Source organism: Zonotrichia leucophrys, chromosome 9, assembly GCF_028769735.1.
Source record: "Zonotrichia leucophrys gambelii isolate GWCS_2022_RI chromosome 9, RI_Zleu_2.0, whole genome shotgun sequence".
NCBI classification, from domain to species: Eukaryota; Metazoa; Chordata; class Aves; order Passeriformes; family Passerellidae; genus Zonotrichia; species Zonotrichia leucophrys.
This window is the reverse complement of record NC_088179.1, coordinates 25,475,946-25,488,603: the sequence shown is the minus strand read 5'-3', so window position 1 is coordinate 25,488,603 and position 12,658 is coordinate 25,475,946. Positions and strand designations below refer to the sequence as shown.

At 39.3% G+C, this 12,658-nt stretch overlaps 1 protein-coding gene across 1 annotated transcript; it reads left to right on the top strand.

The window, feature by feature from the left end:
• The first annotated feature begins 8,018 nt into the window (after positions 1 to 8,018).
• Positions 8,019 to 12,176, top strand: LOC135451972 (tubulin alpha-3 chain-like). The gene is made up of 5 exons (XM_064721702.1): positions 8,019 to 8,133; positions 9,669 to 9,891; positions 10,424 to 10,572; positions 10,902 to 11,582; positions 11,782 to 12,176. The coding sequence occupies exons 1-5, from the start codon at positions 8,131 to 8,133 to the stop codon at positions 12,076 to 12,078; spliced, it is 1,353 nt and encodes a 450-aa protein (XP_064577772.1). The 5' UTR covers positions 8,019 to 8,130; the 3' UTR covers positions 12,079 to 12,176.
• The last annotated feature ends 482 nt before the right edge of the window (positions 12,177 to 12,658 follow it).

Genomic DNA, 12,658 nt, shown 5'->3' with positions numbered 1-12,658 from the left:
AAGACAAGAATCAAATGGAAAGACAGGAACAGACATAAATATTCAGCTAATGCTCAACTGAGATTCTTCAGCACTGTTTTTTACTCTGTGGTACATGAATGGGTGTAGTTTACCAAGTCCTTCCTCCATAAGTCAAGTGGCGTGCAGATCAGCATTCCATTGAGACATATGTATGGAAGTGGAAAACGTCATTTTTCCACTGCAAGTGGAAAAGCAGTAAAGGAAAACTGTTAGAAAGCTGGCAGCTATAAAATAATTTGTTTTAATTTATTTTGTAAGGACTTCCTCATTCACTGACACACGAGTGGATCAGATTCTACTTTGCATCTAGCATGGTCTTATTGTTCAAAGTGTCTATTGAAATTACTAGATAGCATAGTGCAATACATGCCTATGATTCTAGCATTCCATCAACAACAAAAAAAAAAACTTCACAAAAATCATTGGAGTTCTGTTAAGTAAAATATTAAAAGTAAGTGTTTCACAAATTTAAGTACTACCTTTTTACTAAGTCCTGGGAAGTAATTATCAGAGGAACTCCCTCCTGCAGATGTATATTATTCAGAAATAGTAAAAAGTACTTTTAAAATTTTGAATTAAATACCATCTTTGGACATAGCCTGCAAAAGTAAGAATTTGAAAAACTGATTACTCCACTGGTATTTCTGCTTCTTAAATCCTATTACTGCTGCTAGTGCACTTCAAGGAATGCTAATGCATGAATGACTCTCATTTGGCACTGTTTATTCAAAAGTGAGATCATAAAGAAAGGATCATGTGGGCCCACTGCTCCTCCATCAAACATAAGCAGTCAACCACTGCCACTTGGGATGGTTACCATCGCAGGATGTCTACCAGCAGCATGAGAAGTTGCTGTTCAGAGGTCTCTAAAGGCAGCAATTATATTTGGCCCTGGGTTGTTAGATATACCTAGACTGTAGATGACTTGGTGTTAGCAATGCTTAGCTTATTTTCTTACAACTGCTTGCTGCAATATGATGAATTCATTATACCTCATTATCTTCACAGAAGATTAAAATTATTTTGCACTTTCTACAAGTATTCAGAGAATTTTTGGGAAAAAAACCCCAAACAGTCAGACATGATGGCGTTATGGTAGTGTAGGTCCCTTCCAAGTGAATGGATCAATGCAGTCCATACACAGACAATATTTGTGAAGATGCATTGTGATTCATGAAAAAAATTCTTTCATGGCAACTTCTCCATACTCTTACTCATACTTAATTTCTTTTACTTATTAAATAAATAGGCTTTGTCTTTGTACTGTTACTATCCATGACCTGATGTCCAAGCTTGTACTTTTTCTTTACAATTGGCAGTGATGGATGCCCAAGTCCAAAGCTAAACTATTGTTTTAATTTACTCTGTTTCTTTCAAGTGCAGATTTTGTTACAGTTTCCAACTGCCAAAAAAATTTGGGAATTACACCAGAGGAGTGAACAGGGGAAGGCAGGAAGTGAATAGAAAACCCTTAATCTGGTACAATGACACAACACATAAATCAGTTTTGCTAAGGCAACTGTTTTGTTATCAATAAAGGTAATTTACATTTTTATTCTTTACAAATAATTTTGCATTTCTGAGTGCTTTAATGAAAGGAAAAAAAACTTCCTAAATGTAAGTATTACCAGTTTCCCATGACCACAAAAGGTAACCTCAGACTAATGTCTTAATTTATAAATAAATTCTCAGTAATAGCAGAAGAGACTAGAACAGACAAGTACTACATTAAATATACAGTGTTCCTCAAATTCCACTTTGTGGCTTTTGAAGTTCATAACAAACAGAAAGTCTCATTCAAAAGTATCAGAAAGAAAGAGAGATATGAAGAATGAACATAGCATACGCTACACTGTCTAAGTTAGTAGTATTACTAGTATTCTTTCCACTTATAGTAAATAAATGGACAGCAAAAAAATACAGTGTTAAAACAAGAAGATGCTAGGGAAACAAATGAAGGAAACTTCTATTTGTCTTTTAAACAGATACTCATCATTGTCATTCTTTCTCAGACAGGTTTTCCTTCTGCCTCTTAGAAAAACACCAAAGAAATTTCACCTAGATTAGGCCATATCATTATGAACAACCCATTACCACAGGATCCATTAAAAACACTAGGAAAGCTGCTGTCACATTTAATCCAACTCCACCCACTTTCAGAGACAAAAGCATTATAGTTCAGGACCCTGCTTGGTTGCTTTGGAAACAACAAATTGCTTTCATTCTTTTCTTCTGTGCCATTGACCCATCCAAATGAATAAATGCAAGCCCTGATTCTCTAAAGAGAAAGTAAAAATGTTGAATTTACCAATCCATTTTGGGTGACAACAGGAAATAAATACATTAAAATCCTCACCTCTGCATATAAGCTCCATTTTCTTTGAGAGATCATTCTAAAACACCACAAAAGGACATGTTTATTGAAAATAACATCAGTTCTACTTACCTCAAACAGTTTTCTATCAGTGACAAGAAAGTTGTGAACTGACAAACAACCAGACATTTAGCAGCTGGACTTATCCCTCCGTAGTTCTACTAAAGCATGCATAAGAGCGTTTATCTGAAATCAAATTAAATTGATAAATAAATTAAGTATTTATCTGAAATGAAAGGAACTTACTTTGACTTGGTTAGAGTCCATTCCTACAGATGGCTTTGATAAAGTTCACATCAATTGAGACAAATCATTGTTCAGTAATACCTTTTCAATGAACTAATCTTGAATTCCGTGAGTAGGCTTTCTTCTAATTTCCATAGGAAACTATGGGTTCAGCATTTCTAATAGTCACAAACTACAGGGTGATTGAGAGTGCTTTGGGAAGGAGAATTCAGAACCAATTTTCCAGACATACTTCACATTGTCAAAAGTCTGCAAGTCCTCTATCTCCAGGGTATATGCAAAATAGGAACGAAGTACTGGAACTTCAGAGAATAAGGCTTAAGCTATGGACAGCCCCTAGGCAAGTGATCTACCATAGCAATACTCAAGAAGTGAGAAAGGCTTCCCCCAGATATACTGAGGTAAATAAGGTATGCAGGACCCTTGGCTAGGTATCACAGGGAATAAGGAGGCACCACAATCTCTCTTGGAACCAACATGAGAACAAAAGGAACAAGGAATGGGAGGCGAAGCAGAAGAACGCTTCTAGTTTTCTCAGTAAGGTTTAGCTAAGATGACATAAAGAACTACTAACTAGAGAATGAAAGTAACCGCACCAGCTAAAAAGAAAAAGAATAAAAATCATGATTTATTGTAGAGCATAATGTCTGAAATTAGCTCTTATGTCTCCACAAAAAGATTTTTAAGGAACAAATTTGTAACCAGCACTTGAAAGAACAATTTCTTCATTAAATGTTAAAAACTTAATATTTCAGAAAAGCAATCCCAAAATGATAAGGTCAAAGTACAAACAGAAAGATTCACTTTCATTTGCTGCCAGAATTTGTGACAAAGAAAAATGATGTGGCAGAGCTTGAGAAACAAGTCTACAAAGTAAAATAAGAATACTGAAATGTTTTTTCTGACAAGAGTTGTATTGAACATATGCCCATTTAGTTTTCCCCTCTAGAGCAAATATATATTGCTTAAGTAAGATTTAAGAAATTATTTATTTAGCGTTTGTTTCCAAAAGTAAATTAGGATTTGACTAAGTTTCAGTGGTTATAGAACTGCTCTATCTTCAGAAACTGAAACAAAAAGCAAAGCTCTTTACCCGAAGTTTTATTTAATTAACGCACACCTATGTACCAAACCATGACCAGCATCAATTTACAACTGGTATTCCTTTTGTCTTGTTTCCCTGCTGCAAGGGAATTGCAGTTTGTTTGTGGTGTGATTTTAGTACGCATTTTCTTCTGTGCTGGCTAGACATGCTCGACAGACTTCTAAATAATAACTTAAAAGTATGTTATCCATACATATATAATGTTCAGTATATTTACACAATTATAGGGTATGCTCTACAAAACCGTAATGAAAGCTAAATAAAACGTAATAGAACGCACCTTTGAGTTACATATCCACTCCTGATCAGGCTTCTTTTCATTACTGGAGTCTATTTCCTCTTCTAGGGGACCATTCCACCAAGTTATCTACTTGAAGCTCATTCCTACAGAGAGGGCATTTGGCTGTGCAAAAGCCCAAGCAACATTAAAAGAAATTTATTAAATCTAGTTATTTATAGTGAATGATAAATATCACCTTTACAAAGCACCTTTTATGCATTTATTATACTGATGTAAAAACATCCTCAAGGATTCATTCTTGTAACACAATTTCTCATTTCTGATGTGACAGTCAAAATATTTTATTTGCAAGAACATTAACATGACCTAAATGCTGCACATTTTATAAACAGTCAGCCTTCCTTAAAAGTGAATTGGTCTTCTTGCTGAGCATATTTATATTGAAATATGTATCTTAAGGTTTTAAAGCAAGGATATATTTGGGCTATGAGAGTAAGATTATTTAAAATATGAGAAAAATAAACCATCTTTCAAAGACAATATCTTCCTTAGTCACAAACAAAAGAATGACCTTTTACCCTTTTTCTTCAAAGCCTGCACAGAAATAATAGCAGTCTGATGAAATATGCTTTGTCAGGACCAGACACAGGGTATCTTCTCTTTTTCCCCAACAGACACATGAAATGAGACATAATTTGACACCAAAAGCCTTTTTCTCTGAAGTACATTCTAGATAAATCAAAATTTATACAATAGCACTTTCATAGGACTAATAAGAAAATTTAATAATGGACTGTGTGCACTATACAAATGGACAATTTTGTGAGGCAAAAATGACGGACATGAAAAACTTCTGCCTAACGAAGCAACCCTTTAAAATTAGGTAACACTGTTTATATAGAAATCTGGCCACAGAACCAAGGCATCTTTAGAGAGGATTCAAAGCAGACCTCACAAAGCACATGAATACTGGGGGCTGCTAATCTGGAATGAATTGATAGCCAATTAGAGAAACTAGCAGTCATAGTCTGATACATTAATTTATTGCAGCAATAAAGATATCTTTTCAACAGGCAGACTCTTTAACACAAACAAATTTGAAATAACAGTTTTCCAAACATAGTGAATGAATGAACCATTCCTGATTTGGCAGCAAACCAAAAATCCTCCAGTGAAAAGCCAAAATAAATTACTTCTATTAAATCTGAAAAACATTTTCTGGTAAAAAACCCACAACCTCCTAACAGTGCTCATAAACTTTTTCTTTTTTAATAAAAAATTCACAACTTTATGCATCCCTTCTCCACTTTAGTACCGTAATTATAAACAAAACACAAAAATTAGCTGAACATTGCCTACACAAATACTGAAGACTTATGGTAAAAGCATGTGAAAATGACAAAAAAGTTTTACAATGAACAGCTAGAAGAAAAAAAAATATTTGAATGCACATCTGGCAAGCTTTTGTAAGAATGCAGTTGATACACAAAGACAGATTACTACAGAGATCTTAGCTTTATTGTGGCTTCTCCATAGGATTTTTACTTACTTGCACAACTCTAAATTTAGTCTCAACAGAAGACTAAAATGAAGGTAGTATTAACTCTCAGGCTGTTACATACCAAGAAGTTTTTCCAATTTTCGTAAATGCTTTTAGGTTCACATTAGAAAGATAAAGTGATTTCCAAGTTTGTAACACTGTGACATGCTAAACTTTTCACTCAGCAGTTTTGTGCTTGCAGCTTCACATCTCATTTGTATTAATATTTGAAACCATAATCTTGTCTGGAAGAATCCTGCTTGAACCCAAGCTGCTCTGGGGAGAGGGTATGCAGTTTCTTGGTCTGCTTTGTCTTCAAGGTGATACCTAAAGTACTTTCCCATGTTATTTACTATGAGAGAATTGCATTGTAACTATTCAGGCACAGAAACTACCCAGATCAAATGCAGTACTAGTACAAAATACCTATCATGTGGAAACAGTGAATTCCTCAACTTTGGAATTTAGATGCATTTAGATGCATGTCAGAGTCAACTTTGGAATTTATAGATGCATGTTTAGATGTCAGTGTTTTGGCTAAAAGCTGCAAAAACTTCCTTGACAATCAGGAATCATTTTGAAGGTAAGAACGCTTATTCACTCACTGTTTTAGAAACTTACGATAGTTCAAAAGAGCAGAACCTATACCCACCTCTGTTCAGACTTCACTACTGTTAAAGCAATCTATAGACCAACACAGGATTGGACAAAGGTGGTAGTTCTGGAGATTCCATGGTCCTTTCTTGGCAAAACATAGTAAGTAACTTGACTTTACAGTCAAGTAGTATATAATGATGATAATTCCATCACATCATAACCCAGTTTATTTCTCTCCACGTTAAAAACACCAGAAGGTTCAGCAGGGACACTGACTCCAACAAACATATCAAGAACCTCTGCACTGGAAAAAGGTCTCTGCAAGTGCTCTTTCCTTCACTAGTTTCTCTCAAATTTATCAGAAACTCTAGAGAGTGGAATAGCTGCATCAGAATTTTGTGTATCTGGCAATGGAACAATGTCAGTCCAGAAGCCAGACAGAGCACCCTTTCCACCTCTGTCTTCTTAGGCTGACTGATTATGCACAAGTAGGGACTAACCTGTCCCTCCCTGCTTGTTCCTAATAAAGAGCACCAGCCAGGTTTGTACTAACGTTTGCAGCTCTATTCTGAAGGGGAGTCAGAACAACTCCCAAGAGTAAATGCAGCAGAACTGGATACAGATGGTGAGACTACCATGCCATTATATTTCCCTAGAAAGGGCAAATAAAAAGGAAAAGTATATCTTAGAAGCGTACAAGAAAAATAAATACTATGGTTTTCAAAAGAGCAATTCAAGTATACTCATTCAAACTTTTTCTGGAGGGAGCCCAGAGAAAGGACTAAAGATGGCCCTTTAGGAAGACAGCTATTTCATTGTCCAAGCTTATCAGCTTTGAAAAAGGAGTGTAGACATGATTTTAATTTAACAACCTACTTGGACAAGCGGTACTTAGAACTCAAAGTATTTATGCAACACATTGTCTAACAGGAATAAGCAATTCTCCTGTGGCAGCTGTTCAAGTAGCAATTATACTATGGATGTGACATTATTTATAGTTAAGATTGCTTTAAATTTTAAGAAATTCAAGCCATACTTGTTTAATAATTAAGCTCTAAATAATTATTGAACAATTTTCAAATAATTTTTCCATCCTGTATTCTTTAGGAAAATAAACAACAACCTTCTAAAAAAGGTTCTGACCATATCTCATTGGTCTTCCAGATCCTGAAAATCAACAAGGGTGTCCTCCTTGTTGTCTTACAAAACCTGCAATAACACTAATGTTCAAAGGGGCAAAGATGTTGTATTTTGACCTATTTCTTTGGAATACCCTAGTACTTTTATATTTCAAGAGCAATAAATCTTTTTATTTGGCACTTCATTTGATATCCTTACTAATATTTCATTCTGGCATATAAGCAAAAAGGCACCTGTCTTCTCCCTCTTCCTTGGCTGGTTTAAGGAGTTAATGACACAATCTCCAGAAGTGCCAAAGTGAATATGCCTAGTCAAAAGCAGGGAATGGAAAGTGTGCTCACTACTGATAGAATGACACTGTAATTACAGTACCACCTCAGTTTTGTCTTCCTATCAAATAAATCTCCCTTGGGAAAGCAGATCTGTATGCTTTTACTATCAGGACAGGTCACAGGAAGTAGTACTTGTCTATCACCACAGCAGTACAGACCACGCTGACACACGAAGACAACCCAGCACCATTACACCGCTCCACGTTCCCTGCAGGCCTCGCCAGCGAGCCCCGGCACGCCACGGCCGTTTCCCGCCTGAAGAGCACGGGCCGCGCGCGCCCCGCCCCGGGCAGCTCAAGCCCCGCCCCCGGATACAGCCCTGCCTCGTGGCAGTCTTCCCCCCCGCCGGGAGAAGAGCACCCTTGGCCAATCAGAGGCCTTCCCTCGAGCTCCGTCCGCGGGGTAATGGCCAATGGGGAGCCAGCACCTGAGGCGAGGGGTTCGAGGCGGTTAACGGTTGACAGTTGGTGCTGGTCGGTCGCGGCGGCGGGCGTATTGTGGCGCAGTCGGAGTTCGTCACCTTAACGAGGCACCATGGTGGGAGACGGGATCCTTGCGGCTGCGGGGGGAGAAAGGGCTTTTGGGAGACGGGATCCTTGTGGCTGCGGGGGGAGAAAGGGCGTGTGGGAGACGGGATCCTTGTGGCTGCGGGGGGAGAAAGGGCGTTTGGGAGACGGGATCTTTGTGGCTGCGGGGGGAGAAAGGGCGTTTGGCACAGCTTCTGTTGCGGCACTTCAGGGGAGTTCATGACTGCGCGTGCTGCGGCAGCACTCGCAGGCATTCTCTGCTTGAAGTCCCAGTGGTAGTTCTAAGGCAGAAGGGTTGGGGAGAAGATAAAAATAGCATGAAACCTTATTAACTTTAGAGGAGGCGAGGCATAGAAACCGACCCGTAGCTAGCAAGACGAGATATGTGCAAAGGAACTCTGTTCGGAGCAGGTACCTCCCGCGCGAAAAGGCGAGGGACGAACTGAAACCTCTGTCCAGGTGGCGGGGAGATAGCGGGACAGGGCATGGTGGCCGCCGGCCGGATCTTTATGCCGGTTTTGGGCCTCCCTGGCGCGTGAAGCCGTAGAGGGGACGGCGCGTGCTCGAGGGACGGCGGCGGTGAGGGCCGGGCCGGACGGCGCGCGCCGTTAGCCGCTCCCTGTGCATAGCCAATCAGAGGGGGGGGTGTGGCCGACGGCCGTCAGGGGCGGTCCGGGCGGCGCGTGCCGTGGGCCAGTCGCTGGGGCTAGCCAATCAGGGGAGGGGGAGTGGCCGGCGGCGGTGAGGGGTCCGGCGGGCGCCGCCAGTCTCGTAGCGGATCTGCGGGACTGGAGCGGAGACTGGAATTTGATGAAGCTACTAAAGAAAAGGGAAAGACCACCCAGACACCTTGCTTTTTCTTTTCTGCCTGTGCTTTTTTCTAGATACACTCTAACAGTAAATTAGAAAAGCAGCTTATTTCCACCTCACGTGTAAGGCAGTTGAGGTATTGGGAGATTAAACATACATGGCACAGTTGCTTAGAATCAAAGGAGCAAGCTTAAAGGGGGCAGATTATATTTGATTGGGACTCTTAAGACGATTTAATGTAGGAATATGTGTGAAGAAAAGATGTGCTAATTGCTAGGGCCTAGATACTGGTACGCTTATTATAAAGGAAAATGTACTGAATGGTCCTGTGCAGGAAAGATTCTTGCAACAGTTACCCAGTATATGGTGTGGTAACGAGTCAAGGAGATTGGGAGGATATTATATAAAGAGGTCTTCCAAAAACTAAAAGATGAGTAAAAAGAAACTAGGCTGAATATTAAAGATGGAATATATATGCAGCATTGTAAGGGATAATGAATTTGTATTCACCCATGTGTTCATAGGGACTATGTTGTCTTTAGGATCTTACAGTATTCACAAAGTCAGTACAGGTCAGTAACGGTGAGTAGTGCCTTGCCAGCAGCCAACAACTTGTTCTCTTAAATTATGACTTAAGGGCAACCAGGGAATATTGCAGCAGAGAAAGATCATGGAAGATACAACCCACAGGCGAGTAGCTTCATGTCTCATTATCATTCTGTTTTTACTTTGCAGCGTGAATGCATATCCATCCACGTTGGCCAGGCTGGTGTTCAGATTGGCAATGCATGTTGGGAATTGTATTGTCTTGAACATGGGATCCAGCCTGACGGTCAAGTGCCTAGTGATAATACTATGGGACGTGGAGATGATTCATTTAACACTTTCTTCAGTGAGACAGGAGCTGGTAAACATGTTCCGAGAGCAGTGTTTGTAGACCTAGAACCAACCGTAGTTGGTATGTACCCAACATTAAAGATCTTAAGTGAAAAAGTGAGGATCCTTTATGGATTCCCTACTGTCTTTTTTTGTTTGTTTAGAACACTATAGATTTTAAAACGTGTGTCTGGATGCTGCTTTGACATTTGTGGTTATTGTTATTGGAAAGAAATTAAATAATGGTCTACCAGTAACAATATCTGGAAAACAAGAGAACTTTTTTTTTTATCTGGATCATCTTTCCAGACTGCTGCACTGTATACAGTTTTGCTTGAGTGCTATCCAGTATTGTGTCTGTACCTGTAATGTAGTTTTCTGAGTGATCTCTGTGTTCCTTGAGTACAAATACTTCTTTGTGTGTGCCTGATGTTTACCCTGAAACAAAGGGGCAAAAGTTGTGCCAATTTCTTAGACCAGTCAGACAAGCAATGTGTAGTCAGAAATGCTGTCTACACTCTTTTGACACGTGTGCTTTGTGTGTAGTCACTAGGCAGCACACACAGAACTGAACAGATCAAATTTATGATGTGGTATTTTGGGTTTTTTTGTAGATGAAGTACGTACAGGCACGTATAGGCAGTTATTCCATCCTGAGCAGCTCATTACTGGGAAAGAAGATGCAGCCAATAATTATGCCAGAGGCCATTATACCATTGGAAAAGAGATTGTTGATTTAGTGCTAGACCGCATTCGCAAACTGGTAAGGATTCATTTAGTATTTAAAGTAATTGATACAGCTCTATAGCAAGCTATATTGATGGTTTGCTGGTTTTTTTGTTAACAATTTTGTGCATAGTTAATTGTTCAAAACAAAATAAACCTTTTATTTCCTGGTGTGCCCCATCCCCCCCTTTAAATAAAAACTCAATCAGTTAAACTAGAACCTTTCAAGAACATTGTTTTTTAAATAATAACAATGTAAAACCAGCAAACTTATGACAAATGCTTTTGAATGATTATTTTAATACTGATTTCTCCAAAACCATCAATAACTTTTTTTCTCCCATTTTTTTTTCCACCTCGTTATAGGCTGACCTCTGCACAGGGCTGCAAGGCTTCCTTATCTTTCATAGTTTTGGTGGAGGCACTGGTTCAGGGTTTGCATCACTGCTCATGGAAAGGCTATCTGTTGACTATGGCAAGAAATCTAAACTGGAGTTTGCAATTTATCCAGCACCACAAGTTTCCACTGCTGTAGTGGAACCCTACAACTCAATTCTAACTACTCACACAACATTAGAGCATTCAGACTGTGCCTTTATGGTAGATAATGAAGCCATTTATGATATATGTCGTCGTAACCTGGACATTGGCCGTCCTACTTACACCAATTTAAACCGATTAATTGGGCAGATTGTTTCATCCATCACAGCTTCACTACGTTTTGATGGAGCCCTCAATGTAGATCTGACAGAATTTCAAACTAACCTGGTTCCATACCCACGAATCCATTTCCCCTTGGTAACATATGCCCCTATCATCTCCGCTGAAAAAGCATATCACGAGCAGTTATCTGTGGCTGAAATTACCCATGCTTGCTTTGAACCAGCCAACCAGATGGTCAAATGTGACCCTCGCCATGGCAAGTACATGGCCTGCTGCATGTTATACAGAGGCGATGTTGTGCCCAAAGATGTCAATGCAGCCATTGCCACTATCAAGACTAAACGTACCATTCAGTTTGTGGATTGGTGCCCAACTGGATTCAAGGTATGTAGCCTATTAAGTACTTGTTATCTAAGTGATTAAGAATTGTGTAGTCTTCAGAGATGACAGTCGTGCTACAGTATTTTGATAAAGTACAAAATTGAGCTTGTTTATTTACTTGTATCATGGTGATTTTTGTTAACAGAAATGAATCTTTAAGCCTTGGCATTTCTAAGGAAAGTTCTCATTTGTTTTCTTGAAGGTGGGCATTAACTACCAGCCTCCAACTGTGGTGCCAGGTGCTGATCTTGCCAAGGTGCAGCGGGCTGTGTGTATGCTGAGTAACACAACTGCTATTGCAGAAGCATGGGCTCGGCTCGACCACAAATTTGATCTCATGTATACTAAGCGTGCCTTTGTGCACTGGTATGTTGGGGAGGGGATGGAGGAAGGAGAATTTTCTGAAGCTCGGGAAGACCTGGCTGCCCTTGAAAAGGATTATGAAGAAGTTGGCCTAGACTCAATAGAAGCAGAGGCTGAAGAAGGAGACGAATATTGAGAAAACTAAAGCCTGGAAAAATCTGTTTACCGAAACAAAAAAAATCGCAAAACCCTGTTTGTTTTCAAATGTGATTCCAAATAAAGTTCCAAACATTATACTGCTGCTTTTTTTTCTTCTTCACTATTAATGTGCATATTCATGAAGGACAATTTGAGATTGCAGGTTTTGGTAGTGGATCTGTTACCTGCTTTAAAAGTACATAGTAATTTTTAGCTTCCTACATTAGCATAGTAAAAAAAAAAAAAATCTCATATTCTTTACTAGTATGGTCACATGAATAGAGCTTTAGAGACACATGGAAGCATCTCTATCATAGGACATTCGACTTGTGCAGAAAGTGCTGACCCAGCCGGTTACGGCATGGTGCTAACAACACCAAGGTTGTGGTTTCAATCCTCGTATGGACCATTTAGCTAAGAGTGATCCTTGTGGGAATATTCTGTGAAATAAGTAGGCTTTTGTTTGGGGGGGTTTGTTGGCTATTAAGAAAGAATTGGTGTATTTAAGTACGAAAAAGTCTGCTTTTGACCCTGGGAGAAGGAAGAACCCAGGTTTCAGTAGCCTAATGCATTAGGTA

Bases quoted from the DNA above. Each gene is read 5' to 3' on its own strand.
- LOC135451972 (XM_064721702.1), top strand. The intron at 10,573-10,901 runs GTAAGGATTCAT...ACCTCGTTATAG, and splicing joins TAGACCGCATTCGCAAACTG to GCTGACCTCTGCACAGGGCT. The intron at 11,583-11,781 runs GTATGTAGCCTA...GTTTTCTTGAAG, and splicing joins GGTGCCCAACTGGATTCAAG to GTGGGCATTAACTACCAGCC.